Source organism: Sapajus apella, unplaced genomic scaffold, assembly GCF_009761245.1.
Source record: "Sapajus apella isolate SASKATOON/1434 unplaced genomic scaffold, GSC_monkey_1.0 scaffold45, whole genome shotgun sequence".
Taxonomy (NCBI): Eukaryota; Metazoa; Chordata; class Mammalia; order Primates; family Cebidae; genus Sapajus; species Sapajus apella.
This window is the reverse complement of record NW_022436985.1, coordinates 2,739,635-2,767,502: the sequence shown is the minus strand read 5'-3', so window position 1 is coordinate 2,767,502 and position 27,868 is coordinate 2,739,635. Positions and strand designations below refer to the sequence as shown.

General features: G+C 38.4%; 1 protein-coding gene across 2 annotated transcripts in view; it reads right to left on the bottom strand.

Annotated features, from left to right (window-relative positions):
- UNC5C (unc-5 netrin receptor C) overlaps positions 1 to 27,868 on the bottom strand; it is a 393,986-nt gene that overhangs the window by 137,456 nt on the left and 228,662 nt on the right. For both annotated transcript variants that reach the window (XM_032239558.1, XM_032239559.1), the window contains exon 3: positions 2,136 to 2,279. In XM_032239558.1, the coding sequence (XP_032095449.1) occupies positions 2,136 to 2,279 (144 nt within the window). The remainder of the gene's footprint in view (positions 1 to 2,135; positions 2,280 to 27,868) is intronic.

Genomic DNA, 27,868 nt, shown 5'->3' with positions numbered 1-27,868 from the left:
GTTGGTGTGGGCCTAATCCAATCTGACTGGGGTCCTTATAAGAAGGGAAATTCAGACACACAAAGAGATGCCAGGGATACACACACACACAGAGGAAAGACCACGTGAAGACACAGTGAGAAAGAGGCCACCAGCAAGCCAAGAAGAGCAGCCTCAGAAGAACCCAAACCTGCTGACACCTTGAGAGCACACTTCTAGCCTTCAGAACTGTAGAAAATAAATTTCTGTTCTTTAAGCCATCCAATCCAATCTGTTGTATTTTGTTACAGGAGCCTTAGAAAACTAATTCAATGGTATATACCATTGTAAGGCATTTTGACTATCTCACTTGTCACTATAAAATTTGGGAGGCGAGATGAGAGGCATATTCATCTGTTTTCATGCTGCTAATAAAGACATACCCCAGATTGGGTAATTTATAAAGGAAAGAGGTTTAATGGACTCACAGTTCCACATGGCTAGGGAGGTCTCATAATCATGGTGGAAGGTGAAAAAAGAGCAAAGGAACATCTCACATGGTGGCAGGCAAAAGGGCATGTACAGGGGAATTCCCCTTTATAAAACCATCAGATCTCCTAAGACTTATTCACTATCATGAGAACAGCACAGGAAAAACCCACCCTCATGATTCAATTACCTCCCACTAGTTTACTCCCTCAACACATGGGGATATTTACAATTCGAGGTGAGATTTTGGTGGGGTACAGAGCCACAACTTATCAAGAGGAGACCTGAGTTTTAGAAAGACTGTGTTTGTGGTAACATGGAGGAAGGGCTGGAATAGAGGACAGGCTTGTGCCGTGGAGACTGAGGGGAAGATCTGCAGTGGTCCAGAGCTAGATGAAAAAGAAAGGGAGGCAGAGACAAGTATAGAATTGGGCGAGGCTTTAGAACTAGGATAGATGGGACTTAGAGGTAAGTGATATTGGTTTCCAACACAAAAGAAAATTAGTAAAATGCAGAGATGTAAAGGTTCAGAAAAGAAAACATGGATTTCAGTGCTTTCTCATATGTGAGAAAATTTCTCAATATGAAACCTTGAGACGGATTACATGGCATCCATGTTGCCCAAGACGGCGAGAATATTTACTGACGAAAGGGCTCTGCAAAGATGCAGGCTCCTTCTCCTATTGGTGATAATATGCACATCAGCATATTAAATAATCTTGAGAAGTTTCGCAATGAAGAAGCTTCTATAACTTTGTCAAAAATGTGTTTCTCACATTTATTTGATTATGGAACCCTTTTTTTGCAAGGTACCTTTTAAGCTCTTCCTGAACTTGTATACACTAGAAATGACCACAATTTGGAAAACAGTGCTGTTTGTGGTCCAATATACTAGAATGGTTCCAAAATAAATAGAGAAGCTTTATCTTGGTAATCTCTGTTTTCATTCGGACAACAACTCAACTTTGTCTTAAAGTGGTGGAATAAACTCATTCGAAGAATACACTTGATTTTCCTATAGCCAGGGTCCTAGCATATTTTTTTTTAAATCAAAATATTTGGAAAGTAGCACACCTCTTTCACATCCATAAAAAACAAACAAACAAACAAAAAAACCTACTTAGTGCCTTGAAACAGAAAATAAACTGAAAACAATTGAAACCATGGACATAGGGAGTAAAAGGATGATCACCAGAGGCGGGGAAGGGTAGCAGCATGGTTTTCTGGGGAGGTGCGGATGATGAATGAGTACAAAAAATAGTTAGAAGGAATAAATAAGACCTACTATTTGATAGCACAACATGGTGGCTATGGTCAATAATAATTGTACATTTTTAAATAACTGAAAGAGTATAATTGAATTGTTTATAACACAAAATAAATGCCAGAGGAGATACCTCATTCCCCATGATGTGATTATTATGCATTGCATGCCTGTATCAAACATCTCACGCACCATGTAAATATATACACCTACTATGTACCCACAAAAATTGAAAATTAAAAAAATCAAAAATAAAATGAAATCCTGGTGACCAAAAAGGAATATGTGGCTCAAATGCAGAAATCCGGGAGCAGTTTTTGACCAGGATTTTTGAGCAGGTTTCTTTGGTGCTGGGGTAGTTACAGTATAAACTTTTATGTTCATCACCTTCTCAGACCCAAGGTGATTATGAACAATGACTCACAGGCAATGCGCACATACGCCTTCCGGCTCTTTGTGGTACCCGCTGAGCTCCAGGCCACACACTGGCACCAATAATCTTCAGGTCCAAAGAGTTCTTCCACTTGCTGGCGCGAAATTTCAATGCTCACTTCCCGGACAATAAGACCTGACAAGAGAGAAAGGAAGATTTAAGTCAACACAAGACTCATACTAAAGAAATATAAACCATCACGTCATATTTTCTCCCCATCAACCCTTTTGATGCCATAGATCAACATCCCAGATATTGTCTCTCATCTCTTTTGATTTTTCTTCTCACAGCAGTTATTTTATTCAACAACTTTTTCATTCTCTTATTTGCTATTTCGAATCTTCTGGATTATTCTGGAGATAAAAATGGAATGGCTCTATCACTCCACAAAATAATTTCTTTCCCAATATAGCTCACTACTTTTCACCTCCCTCTCTACATTGAAATATGAACTTGAATTCCACATCTTCTAAGGTTTTTACCTCAATGATATAGGATGTGGGTAAAATAACCATATGTACACAGATTTACAATAGCTAAAAACAACAGTCATTGTGGTGATTATTTAATAACTAAATTACTTTAACAGTTGTGTTTCAGTTAAGTGGTACATTGCTTTTCTGGAAAGATATACTAGCCTTAGTTAACAAACCTCTGGTATTGTAGCCAAAGAATATAGAACTTTAAGGTTTTCATGCATAACATTTTGAAAGTCCCAAAATGTTTCTCTGTAATTGTAATGTACTAAAACCCTGTTAAAGTGGCCTCCAGCTAAAATGCTCAAATGCTTGGAATTTATTTCACAGCAGTATGTAATCTTGAATCACAAAAAATTGAACTAAGCGTCTGGTATTATCATTTTAGAGGTATTTATCTTGAATTATCAAGGCTGTTTCAGACATTCATTGTTCAAGGTGCCTCTTTGCTCTGAGCAAGAGGAGCTCTCTGAACAACATATGTGGACACTGCCAGTTCTCCTGGAGCTTGAACTTGCACCCTTTCCGCACAGTGTCCATTGAGGAAGCCAGCAGAACACCCCTAGGGAAGAGGAGAATTTGCTTTGGGTCAAGTATGGGTACAGTGAGAATAACTAAATATATGGTTTTGCACGATTCATGTGTCCATCCATTCTTTTATTCTTTGAATAAATATTAAGTATCAATTATGTAAAAGATACTGTATCAGCACTTATGAGAGTAATCAGTAAAACAGTCCTTCCCCTCAATGAACTTATATTATTGTGAAGAGGTATCACATTCACAATGCATCATACAACTTATTATTTAGATACAATTGTGTTCAGTGCTGCAAAGGAGAGGTGCAGGGATGAGAGTGAGTAACCAGGGAACCCAGTCTAGCATGAAGGATTCAGTAGGAGTTAGCTTGGTCAAATTATATGGTGAGCAGGAGGGACCCGACATATGGAAAAGGGCAGGAAAGGGAATTAGGAGTTTGAGAATTTAGGTGAAGACAACTGAGCACCACACACAGAGAATAGCAGCATGAGATGAAGCTAGAGACAAGAAAGGGTCTAGTTTATATAGTCATGTAGACCAGTGGTTCTCAAAGTGTGGTCCCCAGAGCAGCTTCATCAGTATCACCTGGGAACCTGCTGCAAACGCACATTCTCAGGCCAAGCCAGCATCACTGAATAGGAATCTCTGGGGTGGGGTCCAGCAGCTCTGTGTTTTGACATGCCTGCCAAGTAATCCCAAAGCATGCTGAATTGAGAGCTGCTCACATCTACAATGTTTAAGATTCTCAGTTTCCTCCAGCCACGGTGGCTCACACTTGTAATCCCAGCACCTTGGGAGGCCAAGGTAGGCAGATCACTTGAGGTCAGGAGTTCGAGACCAGTCCTGCCAACATGGTGAAACCCTGTCTCTATTAAAAATACAAACATTAGCCAGGTGTGGTGGTGCATGCCTGTAATCCCAGCTACTCGGGAGTCTGAGGCAGGAGAATTGCTTGAACCTGAGAGGCCAAGGCTGGAGTGAGCCAAGAGTGTACCACTGCATTCCAGTCTGGGCAATGAGTGAGGCTCTGTCTCAAAAGAAAAGGGAAAAGAAAAAAAAAGATTTTCAGTTTCTTCTTAACAGCCATGGATATTACTAAAGTGTTTTAAGCAAGTAGATGACATGATCAGATGAGAATTAAATATATACATATATATGAATTATGAAAGAGATACAGATATGTGTGTATGTGTATGCGTGCATATATATATCTGTGTGTATGTATTCAATTCTTTATAGTTGTATAAGTTCATAAAAGTTAAAATTTCTTAAACAGTTTGATTATAGGTTACAGGGGAGGGTATATTTTCTGAAATACCTTAAAACCTGTATTTCAGAACTTTCCTTAAAAAACTTTTCCTCTTGCGGAAAGAAGATTAGTATATTATTTTAGCCAATGTCTAACTAACATAACAATATCTCAGCAAAAATCCCAGGCCATTAACAAATAACACTACTTTGTTCCCTCTTCCCTGGTCCCTGCTCAGGCCTCTCATTTTCCTGTCTTATTGTATTTTTTCACATTATTCCGATTCTGGAAATCTATGGGAAAATGGAGCACAACCGCCTTCCCCAGTCCCCATATCTTTCTATCTCTTTCTTTTTTCCCCTCTATTCTCTGGTGCTTAATACTTTTTACCTACTTTATTTATTTATTATTATTATTATTATTATTATTTTGAGACAGGGTCTCACTCTGTCACCCAGACTGGAGTGCAATAGCATGACCTTGACTCATTGCAACCTCTGCCTCCCAGGCTCAAGCAATTCTCCTGCCTCAGCCTCCTGAGTAGCTGGGATTACAGGGGTGCTCCACCATACCTGGCTACTTTTTGTATTTTAAGTATAGATGGGGTTTCACCAGGTTGGCCAGGCTGGCCTCGAACTCCTGACCTCAAATGATCCACCCTCCTTGGCCTCCCAAGTGCTGAGATTACAAGCATGAGCCACTGCGCCCAGCCTGCTTTATTTATTTATACATTCCCTCTTCATGGAGAAATTCAGTTACTGGAAATAAACCTCTTCCTTTAAGACTGCAGTAACTTACTGTCACCAAACGGCTGATAAATTTGCAATATGTATTTCCTTAGAACTATAATGGCTCTTTATAAGATGCAGAGCAGCAACAAATACGCTCAGGATATTAAAACCACATTCAAATATCTGGTGTCCCAAGATGATAACTTCAGGTCTCATTCTCCCCCACTTTTACTTAAAGCAATTACAGGAAGCCTAATTAAATGCTGGAGGAATTCAGTAGGTCCACTGCATCCTTTAGCTCAAATAGGCTCAAGGATGGTTCTACTGACCACAAATCTGAAGCCTTTTAAAAAGCCACAGACCAACTCTGCTGCTACAGGAGTTATTCATAGTCTGAATGTTCTGAATTGTGTGGCTCAGGCTCCCTGTGGGCACCAGAGTCAAGCACACACTGATTTTTGTATTCAGCTTCACAGATGTCCCATTCAGGAGGAGGTGAGCTGTGTACAGTTGTTGGGTTACCATGACCCAAAGTTTACATTTCAACTTTTGGTCAACAACACAAGAAAAAGAAAGAACTGAAGCATGAAGTATCTAAATACTTATGGGTCAGAAGAATTCCCTAGAAGCAGTTTCATTATTCAGACTCTGAGCTACGTGGTTACAGGCCATGTTTGCATAACCATAGGTAAGTTTATTACCTATGATAGTTTGTTCATCAAACCAGAGCCTAATGGTTTGGGTAAAAGTAGATAATATATTTTCCCTTTGAACCTATAATTTCAGATCTGCTTGAAGTCTGGAGATGGAAAAAGCAAACTACCTTGAATTTGAAATGCCATCAGCATCACTTCTAAGATGGGTTGCTTTGAAGAGCATTTGGGAACTTGAAACTGGTTTCAGGTTATTTAAAGATAGGGGAAATGCTTTGGTCTACAGGACTTACGCAAATACAAATGTGCAGTTTCCATCATATCTGATAACATCAAAGATTTCCCATCACGGTGCTCCCTTTAATAGCGGTATCTCAAGGATGCATGCTGTTTGAAGTTTGCAGTGATTTGCTTTTATAATAGGATGCATTGTGGTTTGGGAGCCAGAGTGCAGGAAAGTAATTAGCATGTTATTCCAAGAAGTCTTATGATGAGTATGAGTGTACGCTTCTTAATAAGACATTTCAAATGAATATAGAAATCCAGATTCAAATGCAATCCTCTGATTGGATCTTTGTGAGATATATGGCAATAAGACTTGATAATGACATGACATTTATTTCTTATTTTTAGCATATGTTTAATTTCATAATAGTGGTAAGGCACCACAAATACTGTAGTTCTAGGATACTACTATAAAGTGAGCATGAATACATGCTTAATGCAATTAAATAATTACTTAAAACAATATCTATATTTCCCCAAAATGTAATATACAGTGCTATCAAACAAATTATTAAAGTGTATTAATATCAGATATTATGTTAAGCTACAGAAATGTAAGAATGAATCAGACATTACTCACCCTTAAGACCTTCATATATATATATATATATATATATATATATATGTATATATATATATATATATGTGTGTGTGTGTGTGTGTGTGTATTTTTAGAAATTAAATTAAATTAATTTATTTTTTGAGACAGAGTCTCACTCTGTTGCCCACGCTGGAGGGTAGTGGCATGATTTCAGCTCATCACAACCCTCCTGAGTTCAAGGGTTCAAGCAATTCTCCTGTCTCAGCCTCCTGAGTAGCTGGGATTACAGGTATGCAACCACCATGCCTAGCTAATTTTTGTAGAGATGGGGTTTCACCATGTTGGTCAGGTTGGTCTTATACTCCTGACCTCATGATCCACCCGCCTCTGCCTCCCAAAGTGCTGGGATTACAGGTGTGAGCCACTGCACCTAGCCCCTTCATACATTTTATAAGCATATCTTGTTTATTAGGTGATACTGAAAAAAATCACACATCATCTTGAAACACATTTTCATGATCATCGATTTGTACCTTGTGATACTCCATGTATGTTTCATTGAAAAGCATTCTAACCCAACTTTAGCCTTAGCTACTATGTATGCCTGGGTTGTATTCCTCCCCATGACTTTATCTTTCTTATGGCAAAAGGAAGATTTAAGATATTATGTTGTACAGGCCTGGAAATTTGACTTTCTCCAGCAACCTTCTTTAACTGGAGTAGAACTGCAGAGTTCACTCCACCAAATCTCATTATAGTACATTCACAGTTAGTACATAGGTTGGTAGGAAATACACAATGCTGCAAGGTGGGATGTTCTGGAATATATGACAAGTTTTATTGAAGTAGTTTGATCTTTTCATACTTTCTTTCAGTGTCTTATCCTATTATAAGATTTTACTAGTACTAACCAAAATACAAAACACATCAATTCGAGATCACTTAATATCAATTAAATCACACAAACACCCTTTCATTATTTAGAAGGATGTCATACCATAAAAAACTGATTATTGTTTTAGCATCTTATCACTTTTGCTAAAGTAATTAAAGTATGATAAATTAAAAGGCAGAATTTCAGAATCAAGATGCAATGTTGTGTTACATGAAGTCATTTAACAATCTTTAACTAGAGCAGAAGGAACTATAAACACAAAATTTACCTATTCTTTGAAATGTTTTTCTTGAATTTTTAATACAGTTTAATATATAAGCAAGCTATATAATTTAACTAAAATTATTTAATGCAAGTGGGAATTACAACTTAATGATGTATTAGCTTTATTATGAGTATAATTTTGTTAAAGTTACATCTACTATCTTTGTGATTAAGACGAATGTAAGAAACACAACACTTACAAAGACAGAAACATGAAGGAATAGATAACCAGAACAGACCAATTATCAATAAGATGATTAAATCAGAAATAAAAAGTCTCACATCAAAGAAAAGCCCAGGACCTGCACTTTTATTTAAGAAGAACTAACATTAACCTGTTTCAAACTCTTCCAAAAAATTAAAGAAAGAGACTACTTCCAAATTCATGTTATAAAGCCAGCATTATCCTCTTACCAAAACCTGCTGAGGACACTAGAAGAAAAGAAAAGTACAGATCAATAACCCTGATAAACATAGATGCAAAAATTGTCAACAAAATACTAACAAACCAAATGCAACAGCACATTAAAAGGATCATGCACCCTTATTAAGTGGGATATATCCCTGGGATGCAAGGATGCTTCGACCTGTGCAAATCAATCAATGCGATACATCACATTAACAAAAGGAATGACAAAAATCATACCGGCATCTTCTGTTTTTTTTTTTTTTGAGACTGAGTCTCGCTCTGTCACCAAGGCTGGAGTGCAGTGTCACTTTCTCGGCTCACTGCAACCCCTTCCTCCCGAATTTAAGTGATTCTCCTGACTCAGCCTCCTGAGTAGCTGGGACTATAGGTACCCGTCATCACACCCAGTGAATTTTTTGTATTTTTAGTAGAGATGGGGTTTCACCATATTGGCCAGGATGGTCTCGATCTCCTGACCTTGTGATCCGCCCACCTCGGCCTCCCAAAGTGCTGAGATTACAGGCATGAGCCACCATGACTGGCCCAAACTGTCATCTTAATAGCTGTAGAAAAAAAATTTGACAAAACTCAACATCCTTTAATGAGAAAAACTCTCAACAAATTGGATAGAAAATGAATGTATCTCAACACAACAAGGGCCATATATGATAAGCCCAGACCTAATATTATGTTCAGTAGTGAAAAGTTGCAAGTTTTTCCTCTAAGATCAGGAACAAGACAAGGATGCCCACTCTTGCCATTTCTATTCAACCTAGTACTGCAAATTTCAGGTGGAGCAATTATGTAACAGGAAAAAGAAACCCATCTAAATCACAAAGGAAGAAGGAAATTGTCTCTGCTTGCAGATGACGTGATGTCGTATATGGAGAATCCTAAAGACTAAATGAAAACTGTTAAAATTAATAAATGAGTTCAGTAAAGTTGCAGGACAAAAAATCAACATACAAATATCAGTAATGATTCTATACCAGAATAATAAACTTTCCCAAAAAGAAATCAAGAAAGGCTAGGTGCAGTGGCTCACACCTGTAATCCCAGCACTTTGGGAGGCTGACGTGAAAGGATCATGAGGTCAATACATAGAGACCATCCTGGCCAATACGGTGAAACCCCATCTCTATTAAAAACACAAAAATTATCTGGGCATGGTGGCACATGGCTGTAGTCCCAGCTACTCTGGAGGCTGAGGCAGGAGAATTGCTTAAATCTGGGAGATGGAGGTTGCAGTCAGCTGAGATCGCGCCATTACACTCCAGCCTGGCAACAGAGTGAGACTCCATCTCAAATAAAAATAAATAAATAAAATAAACCAAGAAAACAATCCCATGTATGTCATCTATAAAAATAATAAAATACATACAAATAAATTTAACCAAAGAGGTGAAAGATCTGTGCACTGAAAACCATAAAACATTTATGAAACAAATTGAAAAAGAAAAACATTAATGGCAAGATATGTTCATGTATTAGAAAAACTAAAATTATTGTTAAAATTTTCATATTACCCAAAGTGGTCTACAAATTTAATGTAATCCATATTAAAATTCCAATGACAGTTTTCACATAATTAGAAAAACAATCTTGAAATTCATACAGAATCACAAAAGACACTGAATAGCTAAAGCAGTCGAGCAAAAAGAACAAAGCTAGAGGCATCACACTACTTGATCTCAAAATCTACTATAAAGTTACAGTATCAAAATAGCATAATGCTAGCATGAAAAGAGACACATAGACCAATGGAACAAAACAGCCCAGAAATAAATCCGTGCATTTACGGTCAATTGATGTTTGACCAAGATGCCAAGAATACACAATGGGGAAAGGATAGTCTCTTTAATAAATAGTGTTGGAACAACTGGGTATCCCCATGCAGAAGAATGAAATTAGACTCTTAACTCATACAATATACAAAACCAACTCAAAATGGCTTAAAAATTTAAATGTAAGACCCAAAACTGTAAAACCACTAGAAAAAAAAAATAGGGGAAAAGCTCCATGACTTTAGGTAATCATTTTTAAAATATGACCCCAAAAACACAGGCAACAAAAGTAAAATGAGTCAGATAGGACTACATCAAACTAAAAAGCTTCTGATACATCTTATAAAGGGTTAATAGATAAAATATATAAGGAACTCAGTCAACTCAAGAGCAAGGAAAATAACCCAGTTAAAAAACTGGGCAAAGAATCCAAATAGACATGTTTCAAAAGGAGACATACAAATGGCCAACAGGTATATAAAAATACGTTCAACATCACTAATCCTTAGGGGAATACAAATTAAAGTAATGAGATATCACTGCACACCTGGCAGAATGGCTACTATCAAAAAGACAAAAGATAACAAATATTGGCAAAGGATACGGGGCCAAAGGGAACCCTTGCACTCTGTTGGTGGGAGTAAGGCTGTAAATTAATACAGCCTTATGAAAAACTGTATAATGTTTCCTTGCAATAACAACAACAACAAAAGCAGAAATAAAACTACCATATGACCCAGGATTTCCATTAATAGGTATAAACCCAAAATAAATGAATCAGTATTTCAAAAATATATCTGCTCCCCTATGTTCGCTGTATGACTATTCACTACAGCCAAGATATGGTATTAACCTAAGTGTCCATCAATAGATAAGTGGAGATAAAAAATGTGGTACATACACACAGGGGAAAATGATTCAACCTTAAAAACAAAGGAAATATTTTGATTTGCTACAAGTTGGATGAGCCTGGAGAACATTATGTTAAATGAAATGAGCCAGGCACAGGAGGACAAATACTGCATGATCACATTTATATGTGGATTCTAAAAGGTTGAAATCATAGAAGCAGAGCAAAAATGGTGGTTCACAAGGGGTGGGAGTTTCGAGATGGGTGACTGGGAAAATGTTAGTCAAAGGATACTAAATTTCAGTTAGAGTGGAAGAATAAGTTTAAGAGATATACAACATGATGACCACAGTTAATGGTAATGTGTTGTGTACTTGAAATTTGCTAAGACAGTAGATTTTAAGTGTTCTAATTACAAAAAATGAGAAGTATATGAGGTGATGTATATGTTAATTAGCTTGATTTAGCCATTCCATTTTATATATATATGTATATTTGAAAACATCATGTTGTTCATCATAAATATATACAGTTGTGTTAATAAAAAATTTAAAAGTCTAAATTTATTCAAAGGTTAAAGAATGAATATGACTGAATCTGAGTGGTTAAAGGAATTTGCTTAGGAGCATTTCTAGGTCATTGCTCAATTCATTTTTATGGCCATAGTTTTTAGTAACTTGGCTCTGTGTGGCCGTCTGTGTCAAAAGAGGATCTGTGCTTTGTTATATTTTTGTTTTGTCTAGAACCGAAAAGATATTCACTGGATTGTGTAACTGGGTTGGGAAGGTTTCTAGTGCTTCTAGAAAGCTCTGTGACAACTATAGATCAATGCACAGTTTTCCGCTTTAAAACTTGAAATTTGAATTATAAGACAATATTACATAGAATGAAAAATGATACTCTGGCAATCATAACACAGTTTTCCTCTTTCCTTTGTGTGAGTGTCAGGTTTTGAGTTTTACGGGAGAACTAGGCCTTCTATTTTTGAGTTAACTTTCCAACTAACATCAAACTGAGTCCATATCTGAGGGATAACTGGAATGGTGAATGTGCAAAATATTTCTGTCTTGCATTTAAAGTTGTAACGAATTGTTATAAATCAACCTTACAAGCACTAGTTGTCATTTAATTCTTATTTTTAACTTTGGTGATTAAAAAAAAAATCTTTTGAATCTGTGCAAAGAAGTCTTTCTGATACCAAAAGGGCAGCTAAAATGCTTTCTGTAATTAACTCACACTTTGTGTATCAATGCTCTTTAGAATATAAAGAAACAATTTTTTAAATACATGACAACAATTTGTTTAATTTGAAAGGGTACAAAAATATTTGTGCTAAGACACCAGCTATATTATACACATTTGAATGTATATTCCAACACTTTTCTTGGAAAATATAATTCCTAATTATGACCTAAATCTAACTACATGCCTGTCTTTGCTTCCTTGTTTCATGCATTCATGAGTAGTTTTAACACAATTTTAATAAAATTTAAGAAAACGATTCCTGCTATTAAGAGTGGGGGATAGTAATGTGTTCTTGGAAATCTAGTTAACTGTACACGTGTGAATTACAGACCTCACTATTACTCTTGTCCAGTCATTCCTTCAATAGACATTTCTTGAGGCTCTACGATGTGACAAGCACTTTTCTTTTCCATGTGCTGGGGATGCAGTGCTAAAGAAAGCAGGTATCATCTTTGCACAGTAGGTCATGCTTATAATTCCAGAGCTTTGGGAGGCCTATGTGAGAGGATTTCTTGAGGCCAAGAATTCAACACCAGCCTGGGCAACATAAAGAGACCCGAAAATTAGCTTGGCATGGTAGTGCATGCCCATAGTACTAGCTGCTCGGGAGGCTGAGGTGGGAACATTGTTTGAGCCTAGAAGTTTGAGCTTAAGGTGAGTTATGATTGCACCACTGCACTCTGGTGTGGGTGACAGAATAAAATCCAGTAGTGAAAAGAAAAGAAAAGAAAGGAAAGAAATGGAAAGGGGAGGGAAGGGGAGGGGGGAAGGGAGGGGAGGGGGGAGGGGAAGGGAGGAGAGGAGAGAGGAGGGGAAAGGAGAGGAGAGGAAAAGAAAGAAAAAGCAGGCAAGGAGATAAGGTCTCTGTTCTCCTGTGGGTTACATTCCATTATGAATATAATTCTTAAGCACATATTTCATGCATTATGATAGTTTCTTAGGTGGCCACATTGACGAAATGCTTATGAATTCTCCCTTCAAAAGATATTAAGACTAGAGATAAAATAGTTGTTCATTGAGCATAGGAACTGTCCTGTGTATTCCATATCAGTACAGTCACTGGCACAAATATTTGTCCAGTTAGTATATGTTAAATAAGTGAATGATTCATACATATATATAGTTACAACAGAAAATAAAGTGTTTAATCCAAGGTATAAAATAAATTTAATTGTAACTTGGAAGAGTAAAGGTCACTAGTATTTTTTGAACATCTACCATGCGTCTCAGTTAATCTGTATAACAATCCGTGGGGATTTGTACTGACAAATCGATAATACATAGGTAAAGAGCAGAGATCAGAATTTAAACAACTGCTCATACAGCCAATAAGTATCAAAATAAAGATTTATATCCACATTTGTCTGAATCCCATGTTCCTATTTTTTCACTATACCAATATTCCTGAAACTAGTTCCATGGTCAAACAAGCTTGGGGATTTCTGTTTAATACACTATCTTCTAGAAGACTCAGAATGGCCATCCATACATTGAAGGCATTGATCAGAAATTCTGCTGTAAAGAAGTCTGTTTAGTACAGATTAGCACCATTTCCCCTAATTCGTTAAACCACAGAGCCCTACAGTCAACACAGCCACAGAACCTCATCTCATCATAGCTTTCAGTATGGTTTCATTTAGCACTCTTTACATTGATCTATTGAATAAAAATAAGCCAAAATTTGGGAAATTCTGAATATCTCATGACAAAAGCTATAGTGAAATAGTTTCAGATGGAGAGATTGGGGGAACATGGCAATGTGGAATATTTGAGAATGATACTGAAACAAAGTTTGGATTTAAAAATTTAGAGAAAGGAATCACAGACACTTCAGGAAGAGAGAATAGCATGAAGCCAAAGTGCAGAGATGAAAACGCATGGAGAACTCCAGGGGAGGGTAGTTTACATACACTCAGTAATGGAATAAGTGTTAAATTAGATAGAAGAGAAGATTTGCAAAGAGCTTTAAATGGCAGCTATGGAATTTGGTTCTTTGGAGCAGTGAGACTGTGAAAATTATAAATTGGTGGTAAAATGACAGTTTTTAAATGGCACGCTTCAGGAAGATTAATTTGTCTCTATTAGTAAACAAGGATAAACTGATTTACTTTAAAGGAATTTTAATAATTTTAATTTTAATTATTATTACAAAATTATTTTCAGATCTTTGATCTTACATCGTCATTAATCATATGTGTTAAGAGCAATATTCTTGGTGACCCTCTGAAAACGCTGTCTGACAGTAGAAACCAGGCATATGTATCCAGAACAATAATTATTCATCCTCATGGGCTTTCGTTTTTCACTTACTCCAAGTGATTTGAAAACAAGCATTAAGAGCAATCACCTCTGAGTGACTACTACTTATAACAGTTCACACACAGTATGTTCTATTGAGGATAGTTATTTATCTTAAAAGCAAATGTTTCATATTCTTAATGAAACTTTAAAAAGCAAACTATAAAGGCTCATATGTTTAAAAATTCCTCTCACCCAGGACTATTATTATTGCAACTAGGTGACTGAAAACATATTCATCTAACATGCAACAACCTCGTGATTTATTGAGATAAGAAAGTAAAGTCTGCTCTGTATTTAGTGTCTGAGTTTTGGCAAGTCTTAAATTCATCAAACCTTGGTTTCCCATCTTGTGAAATAAGACTAAAAATGTGTTTGTTTTGCTGGGTTGTGAGAAAAGAAATGGAATAACAGTTATAAAAGTACTTGAAAGCCATAAAATGTTTTTAAAATGTACTGCATAATAATTATCTTGAGACTAAAGGTATATTCTAATCACGAAGTTACCATTTGAGGTACTAAATAGACTTAGGAGAGGAGAAGAGCACCATTAATTGAAAATTATGTTAGGCATATAACCAGATGAGAAAGACATGATTGGTTTGGGGAATTTTAGGTAGAGGCCAGCAAGTCAAGTCTGAGTGGAGACTTCAATTGTTCAGGGCAATGCAGACTAGGGTAGGCTCTTTAGAAATGGATTTTGAACACTAGAAATGAGTTCAGGGGAGTTGCCTTTCTTGTCCTTCAGCCAAGCCACCTGGAATTTTACAAATCCTCCAGAACCCCACCACACTGAAGTGGAGATATAGTGGAGCTACCTTGACACGGAGAGTCAGAGGATCTAAGGCCTAAGTATTTTGCCAACCACAATGCTGGTACAGCTCCTCTAGCAGGCATTCCTTGTATCCCTATTCAATAACACAGGTGAGGCAGGGACATTAAGCAATTGAACAGAAACTACTAAGTAGGTCAGTTCTGACTAATTTTGGACAGAATAAGCTAACATCTATATTTAAATAAAGGTGTAAAATCGATGAGTATAATCATGTCTTCTGGAGTCTTCCTTCACTTTCCAACTAGAATGTCAGCTCCCTCAGGGAGCTCTCCAGCTTCTATTCAGGGCTCTCCACAAATTACATGTCACTCTTCCGTTGTTTCAGGTTTCAGTTTTTCTTCTCTTGCAAAAACATCAAAACATGATTGTAAAGAAAATGATAATGGCACTTAAACACTCTGACCTAGTATTTCACATCAATTTGTTCAACATTTATGTTGGAAATTACATTTTGAAAAACATTGCAAGCATAACATTTTGAAAATAATAGTTTGTTATCTAGTAAATTCCTCTCCATTTTGAGGCAGTTGGGCATATCAAAATATCACAATCAAATATTCAGATATTTGAAAAGCTCCAGAATTAATAGAAATCCTTATTTGTGTATCTAACCAGATGTCAAATTAAAAAATTTTAATTGTTTGGAGCTAAGCATTGAATCACGGTAAAAAAACAACAAAGTGGGCGGGGCGCGGTGGCTCACGCCTGTAATCCCAGCACTTTGGGAGGCCGAGGCGGGTGGATCACGAGGTCAAGAGATCGAGACCATCCTGGTCAAAATGGTGAAACCCCGTCTCTACTAAAAATACAAAAAATTAGCTGGGCATGGTGGCGCGTGCCTGTAACCCCAGCTACTCAGGAGGCTGAGGCAGGAGAATTGCCTGAACCCAGTAGATGGAGGTTGCGGTGAGCCGAGATTGCGCCATTGCACTCCAGCCTGGGTAACACGCGTGAAACTCCGACTCAAAAAAAAAAAAAAAAACAACAACAAAGTATCATGGACTTCATAAGTATTTTCTTTATTCATTTATTCAAAAGGTATTTACTGAAAATCTACTGTGTACCAAGCATATTATATTCCATATCATTTAAGTCTGTGTTATGATAAGCAGCTGTAGTATTTAAACACACTCTACTCCCAAGATAGAATGGCTCAAACATGTTAGAATGGTACATCCGTTGTCATACAATCTTAGGAAGGGGACCTTGTTCAGGGCAGCTCTTCTTGCCGTAGTTAGGAATGAACCCAGATTCTGAGTATTGTTTGTAACTTGCAATGTCTTCATGTCTATTCTACACCAGCATCACAAAGAAAAAGAAAGACAATTGATTGTTTCCCACTATGAGCTCTAATTCCCGGAGAAATTTATATAACTGTATAATATTTACAACTGAACAAACAGCTTCAATCATGTGCATTCATATCTCTAGGCAAAGTTTTGTTCTTCTTCCTTTCTTTTAAAAACGTGTTGCTTCAAAGGACACATGCTCTAGTGGATAAACAATTTCCACTAGAAGAAGAACATGAAAGGTAGCTATTTAATATGTGCAGTTAGAGCCATGAGGTATGTATCATAGTAAATAATATTTTGCAATGGTACTAACACTAATAAAGACGATGACATTTTCATGACTAGCTATGTTTTTAGGAAAGGGAAATTAATGGATAGGAATATTTAGCTTGAAGGATACATACAACATGCTGACAAACAAAACTGAGTTTCAGCATAAAATGGATATATTACATAGAGAGTATACATATGTACCTAATATCTCGGTGTGCATTTGTATGCATATTATTCACCTAGTATTTTGTTTTTACCTCCAAGTTGGAATGCATTTACTTCATATCCTATTATAAGCCCATTTGGTAACACTTCTGTCAGATTTTACTTGCATATTCACTATTGAATAAATCGATGGTTAATAAACGTCCTTGGAAATGTGTTTAGAGATAAGTAATGAACTGCTGTATCTGATCACTAAGTGTACATCAAGCACACATTTTTACTCTCAGAATCCTAAAAGGAAGAATAGCAATGACTTACTATATACATACATGGAAAAAAGGGAAATAATTGTAGAGAAAACATATAAAAGAAGCCTAGTATATTACTCTTAAAAGGATACACGATAGATCAAAATAAATGTTATTACAAGTGTTCAAAAATTCCTCCTGCAAAGGAAATAATAAATAAAGATGGAGAGCCAGCTGGGCATGGTGACTCACACCTGTAATCTCAGCACTTTGGGAAGCCGAGGCAAGTGGATCACCTAAGGTCAGGAGTTCAAGACCAAGCCTGACCAACATGGCAAAACCCCATCTCTACTAAAAAATACAAAAAGCTGGGCGTGGTGGCAAGGGCCTATAATCCCAGCTACTCAGGAGGCTGAGGCAGGAGAATCGCTTCAATCTGGGAGGCAGAGACTGCAGTGAGCCAAGTTTGTGCTATTCCACTCAGCCTGGGAGACAGAGCAAGACTCTGTTTAAAAAAAAAAAAAAAGATGGACAGTCAACCTTTCCATTATAAATGTTTTTTGTTACAAAGCCAGGGACTTGGAGTGTGGGCCCAGCCCCACATCATGCAAAACCATACAGCACTCAGGGTTCTAAGCCTAGCATGCCCACCCTCTCACAGGCGCTTCAGGAGCTGACCGCAGGCCCACTTATAATTTGTGGCAAGATGGTCTGATGAACAGCCTGGGTGAACAGCAGAGGTGCAAATACAGATCAAGTGCAGATAAAAATATGTTCACCTTGAAAAATACAAACAAGGCTTTTAGGTGATAATGTATAGGGATGTACCTATTGAAAAATGAGAAGAATCAATGACTGCTTTCTCACTAATAGTTATCACAATTCCTTTTGGCTTGTGTTCCAACTTCTGTCCATAATCCAACATCTGCACACTTCTTACATCTGCATTTAATAATATAGATTTTCGTCCTCTGTACATATCTTAGAAACGTCAACTCATCCCACCTAAAAGTTTCTTGGTATACAGCCGGCGTTTTAAAAAGTCTATCACGTAGGAGCTCCTTTAACAATACTTTGAGGTATCATCCCTATTAAAACAGAAGAGGGATCTGAGGTCCTAAGAAGAAAAATAATGACACAGGATGGCTGTTATTTCATATGTTCCTGATGGAAATTTCACTGCTTAGGGAAAAAAAAGAACACATATGCCGAAAGGAAAGAAAAAAAAAAAGCAAAAATAAAATTGAGAAGGTAAAAGGAGCCACATAAAATCTTGCCAAAGGTTCGTGTTTTACATAAAGCAGCAGTTGGGACTTCACAAAGGAAATCTCTGCACTTTTTATTTCTGGTTCAGAGGATTTACATGCTCTTTCTAATGATCTCGGCCTCCAGCACTGGGTAATGTCTCCCAGTCCCCAGCTTAGTGCTCATGCAAAATTGAAGCACTTTGGAGGCAGTTTAGTAGCTGCAGATGAATCTCAATGTGCAGAAAAAGGCATAATGGCTGTTTAGCACTTGCTAGGAGAAGCTGAGGAAATCAGGGGGAAAAATCTATTGAACTCAAGCCATCTGGGAAGCCAACTGAGAGTGGCTGCATTAACAACGTGTTTACATTCCCATTGTGTTGCTAGGCCAAGCAAAAATAAGTGTGTGTGTGTGTGTGTGTGTGTGCGCGCGCGCACGTGTATATGTACGTGTGTAAAGGAAATTATAAAGTGAAGCTCTTTTGATTGTATTGGCTATTTTGGGTTGGCTTTGGCAACAACGTGAAGAAAGAACTTGTATGAGAAACGTGGCTATGAGCATGAATGCAGGGGCTGGCAAGGATGCCGTGAGCAGGAGGAAAATAAGCGCAATGCAGAGCCTGGCTGAGCAGCTCTCTTCCTGTCTCTGGCCCTGAGTACAAGGCAGCAGACTGGGGGAGGCCTCAGAAACCTGATAAAGAACACTAGGGAATGCTTTCATTGCCTGTTCCATTTATAGGTACCTTAGAATTACCGACCAAATGAGGGAAAACAACCAGGTGAGTAAGCGCCTTTACTTTCAACACCCATCACTCCTACTGGCTGTCTCCACCATTGCTTCCCTTCTGCACTGTCCATCAAGTGACTTTTTCTTGACAAATAAATGCTTGGTGACTGTAGTGGGCTGAATGCTGAATGGTATCCCCCCAAAAGATATGTCTATGTCTGAATCCCTGGGACCTGTGAATCTTACCTTGTTTGGCAAAAAGGTCTTTGCAGAAGTCATTAGTTAAAGATCTTGGGATAAGGAGAATAGCCTGGATTATCCAGGTGAGCCTGGAATCCAATAACAAGAATCCTTGTAAGAGACACAGAGAAAAAGAAGGTGGCGGAGTAGGTGGAGGCTGAGATGGCAGTGACGGAGCTGCAAGCCACCAGGGCAGCCACCAGAAACTGGAAGAGACAAAGAACAGATTTTCCCCTAGAGCTCCCCAAGGAGGGCAGCTCTGCTAGATTTCAGACTTCTAGCCTCCAGAACTGTGAGAAAATACGTTTCTGTTGTTTTAAGTCTAGGAGACAAATGCAGTGACTAAGGGCATTTGCAGTCTATCTCCACCTTCAAAGCCTGGATGCAAAAATCTAACAGAACAAAAAGGTGAGAAAAACTGTCTGCCATGCGGTGTTTTTCTGGTTTCACAAATGCCCCCCAGAATGGGTGTAGAGAGGCAGCCTCTTAGTCACAGAGGTCACTTCATACAGAGGGCATCATTGTCCAGGGTCATCCACAGTGTAGCTATTAAAAGAAGCATGCCATTCACTCCCTGCCAGTCCTGGACTTGCCTTGTACAGAACATTCCCCTGGGTGTTTCCAGTGAAATTTTAATTCACTTAAGCCTGAGAGTTCCCCCACTTCCCTCAGGAGGCTGCTATCCTTCTGCTTTAGCAGTTTAATAGGCAGAGACAGGGGAAAGGATATTGGAGAAAGCAGGAGCTCTATCCATGTAACTCTATACCATAGAACTACCAAGGGGTTTCCTGAATTTATTCTCAGAATGAGAGGAAAACCTGAGCAAAGCGTAAAGCATATTCCTTTCCCTCCGTCTCTCTTTTTCCTCCTCTCTCTTGCTCCCTCTAGACTGGGATATCCTTAAGTGCAGTAATCAAGTCTTGGTTATGTCTCTACAGCACCAAGAACAGTATCTAGGTCATGGATTTGGAACAGAACATCTATCTACTCCCTCTCTGCCACACTTGTACAATAAATAGCATCCCTCTTGTGCCCTGGTTTTCCAGCCTGGTTGTACATTAGCATTACTAGAGAGCTGAAAACAAACAGACGGAGGAAAAGCTATGACCTGTTCCCAATTAAATTATTATCTCTGGGGCCGGGGCCAGGACCTAGGTGTTTTCAAAAATCCCTCCTGGTAACTGTCAAGTGCAGTCAGGGTTGACAGTTCCTGCCCTAATAGGTCCTTGAGGCTTTTGCCTTCATGTTCTGGGAAATTTCTTCCAGAACACAAGTTTTATAATCAGGTTAAACCTTTGATGAAATTAGGAATGAGTCCAGGGCTCCCTCATCTGAATCGCTTTTCATTGCAAGATACTGTACTTGCTATATGCTGTGCTTACTTTTTTTTTTTTTTTTTTTTTGCCAGACCCTGAAAGTTGGTTAATGGTAGCTCTCATGTTATATGGGCTGGTTTTTATATCTCCAAAAGGTGCTATTTAGAGGATCTGGCAGCAAGAATGGATATTTCAACAGGCTTCCCCAGGACTGGTCTGAGAATCACTAGCTGAGGGATGGCTCAGGACTGATGGTAAACACAGGAAAGACAACAGGATCCAGAGCTAGTTATGATGTCCCCCCTACTCAAGGGTTTGCATTCGATTATTCATCGGTTGTGGAAAATTTTCACTAAAAATTCTCTATTGTGTTTCCAAAGATGCCAAAAAAATGATGGGGTGAGGAGAGAGAAATAGCGTCAAGATTTTGACCAAATTATTGAGAGAATAGTGGGTACTAAGATTTAGTGATACAGAAACAAATAGAACAGAATAATAGCCTGGGTCATTATCTTATCATTATCAACCAGTTTACTTATATTTAGCACAATGAGTTCAGACACCCAACAACATTTAAATTTTAAGAGAAAAGCTATGCTCTTTTGGAAGCAGACCCTCTCTTCTAAGCTAAATTGTTTCTTAAACTTCCTTTAAAATGATGCTTAATCTGTTTTATATGACAACCCCAATCTCTTTTAAACATGTTTCTTCCCATGAAAATAAAGTAAAAGATGGCTCATGCCTGTAATCCCTGCACTTTGGGAAGCTGAGGCGACTGGGTCACCTGAGGTCAGGAGTTTGAGGCCAGCCTGGCCAACATGGCAAAACCGCATCTCTACTGAAAGTACCAAAATTAGCTGGGTGTGCTGGTGGGCGTCTGTTATCCCACCTACTTGGGAAGCTAAGGCAGGAGGATTGCTTGAACACGGGAGGCGGAGGTGGCAGTGAGCCAAGATCATGCCATTGTACTCCAGCCTGGGTGACAAGAGAGGAATTCCATCTCAAAAAAAAAAAAAAAAAAAAAAAAGGAGAAAAAGAAAATAAAGTAAAAGAGACTCTTCTTAAACTCTTCACATATGTTAGCCAAAGGTTAAAAGGTTAGATTACAAAGTACAACATAGCTTTGAACAACTGTACTGTTCTCACTTTGAAGAGCGCATATTAAAACTCAGGCCACAGCATATGTATGGTTGCTGAGCACGTGACAAAATTGCTATAGCAACACAATCACTGGTTTTGCTCCTGAAATGCCCTGTTTCGGTAGCATGTTATCTAGATAAAGAATGGTCCTTCGACTCCTACTTCATATTGTAGCCTCTGCGTGGGCCTGAGGGTGGACAGGTTTTGATCTTTTCTCTTCTGAATTTGGAAAAACACACACACACACAAATATGTGTGTCTGTACTTACATATCTACTTATATGCATATTCTTGATTAAATTGTATTAATCAGTGCTTTCATCTTCGCTGTGGAAAGGAAGAGGAGTTATGTATTACAAGTAAGCTTGCCCTAAGTGTTAATTGGCAGGGGAGAATTCCTTTGTGTTTTTTTACATTATATACAGTGAGAGTTTTATTATATTAAAAACTGTCACTGTATATCATTTTAGAAAATTTCTGTTTTCCCCTAATAAAATACAACTTCCTAAAATTGCATTGAAAGGCGTAGTGTTTTCTCATCTTTACTTTGCAATCATGTTCTAGGGCATATCTGTGTAATAAATATATACTATTAACATTTTCTACACAATATGAAATTCAAACATTAAAAATCTTCCCCATGGGATATAATTAAATTAAAATTACATAGTTCTGCAAATAGCATATAGTTGAGGTGTTCTGGAGTACATACCGGTGCTATTTAGAGGATCTGGTGGCAAGATCTATAGACCCTTACAGGGTCTATAATACTGATATTTGCAAGTATCAGAATTACCAAAAATGAACAAATAGCAATAACAATAAAAAGTTAATGACAAAATAGATTAGAAACAAAAATGATCTAAATGTGTAGCCTTAAAACTTTCAAGTACTCTCTTCTTTTTGTAACTTAGAAAAAGAATGAAAACGAAAACGTTTATACACAGAAGGTGAACTCAAATAACTCAGCTAGCAGAGATCCATCTGTGTGATATAATGGAAGCAACAGCAACAATACTCAAGTTCTAGAACTCTCATCTAACCATGTTTCTGTAATTGCAGTTGACTTTATGTTGGCCATGTTAGCTCAGGTGTTTAAAGACAAAGTCAATGTGAAATCAGGATGAATCAATTGTGAACACTAATAAATGAAAAATGAGCTGAATAATACAGTTCAGTATCCTATGGGGAAGATTTTTAATGTTTGAATCTTCATACTGCATAAAAAAATTTAATAGCATATATTTATTGCACAGATATGGCCTAGAGCATGATTGCAAAGTAGAGGTGAGGAAACATTACATCTTTCAATCCAGGACGATTGATATTCTGTTATGACTAACCAGCAATTACTATCTTAATGAAGTTATCAGATTAACTTAGTGAAAGAGCTTTCATGTACTACATGGGTCTGTATCAATTTTCTACTTTTATTTACTCAGCTCTGGGGCCAGCCTCATACTGAAAAGAAAAATTGTTAGTTTCTGGTATTGAAATAAGCACCTCTGAGAAAGAAATCAAATAAATAATTGATTTATATTCCAGAACCATTTACCTTCATTGGCAGACAACTATATTACAGATATAAAGCTCTATTCTTGCAAAGGCAATACTCCCACTGCCTTAAATAACAGATTATGGAATGAAGTTCAAATAGAGTTTTCAAATTTTATGCATCATTTACTAAAATTTAAGCAAACCCCGCATAACTTCCTTTTGAAATTGTTCACTCTGTTAATGAGAACTGAGTTTAAACTGATTACATGGAGAATAACAATTGGTGTGATACATATATTTATTGTATAAAGTAACTCTTCTTACAGAAGATTAAGCTATCTTTATGTATTCCTCAAATTATGTATTCATGAAATATTCCAAATAAACACTGTCGGTTTGTTTCACTAAATTTCAGTTACACAAATTTAGTAGGATGATTAGCTATAATCTCAGAAAATAAACCGTCAGTGATCATTGCCTGTGCTTAGTGCCTTGTTATAAACTACAGAAAAGAAAAATCTTTACAAAATATAAACCATATCATCATTCCAATCTAGTTGAAGAGACAGGGATTACATATATTATATATACATGCACATCTATTAATATATGTATACATAAATATAACTATCATAAATAACACACGATATTGAATGTAAGACTGTAATTTTTACACTTCAAAAATGGTTGAATATTGGTTAGGCACAGTGGCTCATGCCTATAATCCCAGCACTTTGGGAGGCTGAGGTGGGTAGATCACCTCAGGATGGAGTTCAAGACCAGCCTGGCCAACACAGTAAAACCCCTTCTTACCAAAAATACAAAAATTAGCTAGGCACGGCAGCAGGGGTCTGTAATCCCAGCTATCCACAAAAAACAAAAAAAGGTTGAATGTCGAATATTGATAATTTCATTTGGATTAGAATATTTCCACAATTACTATGAGTATGATGAAAATGGAAGTACAAATAACAGAAATGAGGATATATTTACCTGTGACTTAGGTTTTTATAGAAAGATGCATTTACAGTATTGCATTTGAGATACTTCAAGAATTAATAAGATGCTGAGAGAGGTGGAGTGAAGAAAGGCATGGTATAAAGGATAATTATTCAAAACATATTTATTGAGCCCCTACTAAGTACCCACCACCATGTTAAGCAGGAGCAGGAACAGTAAAGAAAGACAGACATGACCCCGGATTTCACGGCGCTTTCTCTTCAGCTATAATGTTTAGACGAAAGAGGGGAGAGACTTGGGGAAAGAGATGTGATAATTGTGTTTTTCAAGTTATCTAAGACTAGTAATAAAAGGACAGAACGTAAACAAACTTATTTTTTGAAGTTCCACGTGATATAAGTAGGTCCACAAAGTCAAGATAATAAAAAATTAGTTTCACTCAATTTAATGAAAAGCATGCCATCAATGAATTAAGTTGAACTAAATGGCTGCCACAGTTCTCAAAACTTAATGTTTCTATGATTATAATTCTCAAAAGTGTAAAGAAAAGAGTATGCATCACTTGATACAATTTATACACATCTCCCACAATTCCCCTTTGAAAACGTGTGAGTGGTATTTCCTAAATCATCTCCTGGGGTGACATTAATGTCTCATGATATTTCAATAGAGACTCTGTGACAAAGATGACAGTCAACAAATAGTAAAGAAGGTTTTCCCACTACAGACCTTTCCTAAGATTTTCACATGCTAAAACAGAAGTCCCCAATCCCCAGGCCATGGACCAGTCCGGGAACTTGGCCGCACAGCAGGAGGTGTGCAGCAGGTTAGGGAGCATTACTGCTTGAGCTCCACCTCCTGTCACTCAGGGGCAGCATTAGATTCTCATAGGAGCGCAAACCCTACCATGAACTGCACATGCCAGGGAGATAGGCTGCATGCACCTTATGAGAATCTAATGCCTGATGATCTGTCATCGTCTTCCATCACCCCCAGATGGGACTGTTGCAGAAAAACAAGCTCAGGGCCCCCATTGGTTCTACATTACAGTGAGTTGTATAATTATTTCATTATGTATTACAGAGAAATAATAATAGAAATAAGTACACAATAAATGTAATGCACTTGAGCCATCCCCATCCCAGTTTGTGGAAAAACTGTTTTCCATTAAAACAGTCCCTCATGGCAAAAAGGTTGGAGACTGTTATGCTAATATACATTTGCTATGGTATCGGTATTCATATCCCTTCAAATTTGTATGTTGAAATGCTAACACCCTAGGTGTTGGTATTAGGAGGCGGGGCCTCTGGAAGGTGACTAGGCCATGGGGGCAATTGTCCTCAAGAAAGGCTTACTGCTTTTATAAAAGAGGCAAGAGAGGCACCCTTTGCCTTTTCTGCCATGTGAGGACACAGCAAGAAGGCATCATCTAGGATGAAGCAGGTCCTCATCACACAACTAATCTGCTGGATCTCAAATTTCCCAGCCTCCAAATCTGTGAGAAATGGATTTCTGTTCTTTATAAACTACCCAGGCTGTGGTATTTTGCTACAGCAGCCCAAATGGATTAAGATGACTTCATACTTTCTCCAAAAGGGGAATATAATTACTGCAGTGTTTCTTAAATTGACTGCCAAGATTTTGTTTTCTTGTTTTCCAAAATAACACCTATTAAAGAACTTATAAGACACTGGTGGTTTGTTGAGCACAGTTTAAGAGGAAAAACCACATCAGCTTACTATATAAGGCATGTGGTAAAGGTGAAACTATGGGACAGGGCTAGAAAGTTTGACTAGGAGCCAATTATACCGAAGACTTTGAAGATAAGATCAAGGAGAATATGCTTTATTCCATGGACAAAGGGGAGCCATCATTATACATTTTTAAGAAGGGGAATGACAACCACTTGGAAAAACCATTTGAACATTTGTCTTTTAGGCCTACAACTACGGAAAATAAACTGCTGGGGAAAACAAGGCCAAAATAAAGAAGATATAGGTGGCTATTTAGATAATAAAAGAGGTGTATATTCAAGAGTAGAAGGGGAGTAGAAGCAAGATTTAAAACAGAAGAGTGGAGGGGACGATCCAAGATGGCCGTTTAGGATCAGCTCAGGATTGCAGCTCCCAGTGAAAGCGCAGAGGGTGAGTGGACGCCATGTTTTTATTGCCCACAGACTAGGAAATTCCCGGGCGGAGGTGCTCCACGGTCACCAGTGCGGCTGTTTTTGCCAGCGCGGCTGTGCTGGCCAGCGCCGCTGCTTTGCCCCGCGCGGCTGCTTTGTCGGCGCCCCAGAGCCGCGGTTCTCCGTACAAAATACACCAGTCAAGGTGCCCTTTTGACTGGCGATTGGAGCCACAGGAAGTCGCCCATTCGCCGGTTCAAAAAGGGGACTGAGCAGAGAACCAGGACAGTAGATTCCAGGGCAAAAAAAAAAAAAAGCGCCACAAACCTCAGTGCTGCTGTTTAAGCCAGCGCAGTGAGTGGCCGCAGGGGAAAACAAACACACCCAGGCGCCTCTTCAACAGGCGACTGGAACACAAACTTAAAAAAGGCTCTGAGGCAGGGAGCCAGGCGATCAGGCTTGGCTGGCCACACCCCCACAAAAGAACAGCAACCAGAAACTCTGGATTGAGAGTTTCACAGCAAGCGCAGCTGAACCCAGGACGGTCCAGCTCTGCGGGGGAGGGGCGTCCGCCATTACCGAGGCAGCCCGCCGTTGCCAAGGCAACCTGCATTTGCCGAGGCATCCCGCCATTGCCAAGGCAACCCGCCACAGCAAAGAGACTCCGCCTCAAAAGAGGCGGGCCACCATCGCCAAAGCAGTTCTAACTACACCCATATAAACAGGACTGCAGGGAAATTCACTCGGCAGCAGGGCCGAGCCCACAGCAGCTCAGCAAAGCCCCTATAGGCCAACAGTGACTAGGCTGCCTCCTTGCTGGGCTGGGCAGGTCTGAGGGAAAAAAAAAAAAAAAGGCGGCAGCATAACGGAAACTCATAAATAAAGCCCTAAATCCCTGGGACAGAGCACCTGGGAACAAAAAGCAGTTTATGAGTTCTGCTGCAGCAGACCTAAAAGTACCTGCCCAGAAGCTCTGAATGAACAACAACAGAGCTCACAGCTCACCATTTGAGCTCCTATAAAGAGACCGTCTCCTCAAGCAGCTCCCTGACCTCTATATATCCAAAAAGACACCTCATAAAAGAGAGATCAGATTGACACTAGGTGGGTATCCTTCTGGGACAAAGATAGGAGAAGAAGAAAACTGGTAACAACCCTTGCTGTTCAGCAGCTGCTGCAGGTGAACCCCAGGCAAGCAGGACCTGGAGTGAACCTCAGCAGACCTACAGCAGAGGGGCCAGACTGTCAGAAGGAAAACCAAGAAACAGAAATAACCTCATCATCAACAAACAGAACGTCAATCTGAAAGATTTGAGACCCAATCTGAAAGCCAGCAACTACAAAGTCGACAGGTGGATAAATCCTTAAAGATGGGAAGAAACCGGCGCAAAAAGTATGAAAACACCCGAAACCAGAACACCTCTCCTCCTAAAAGGGATCAC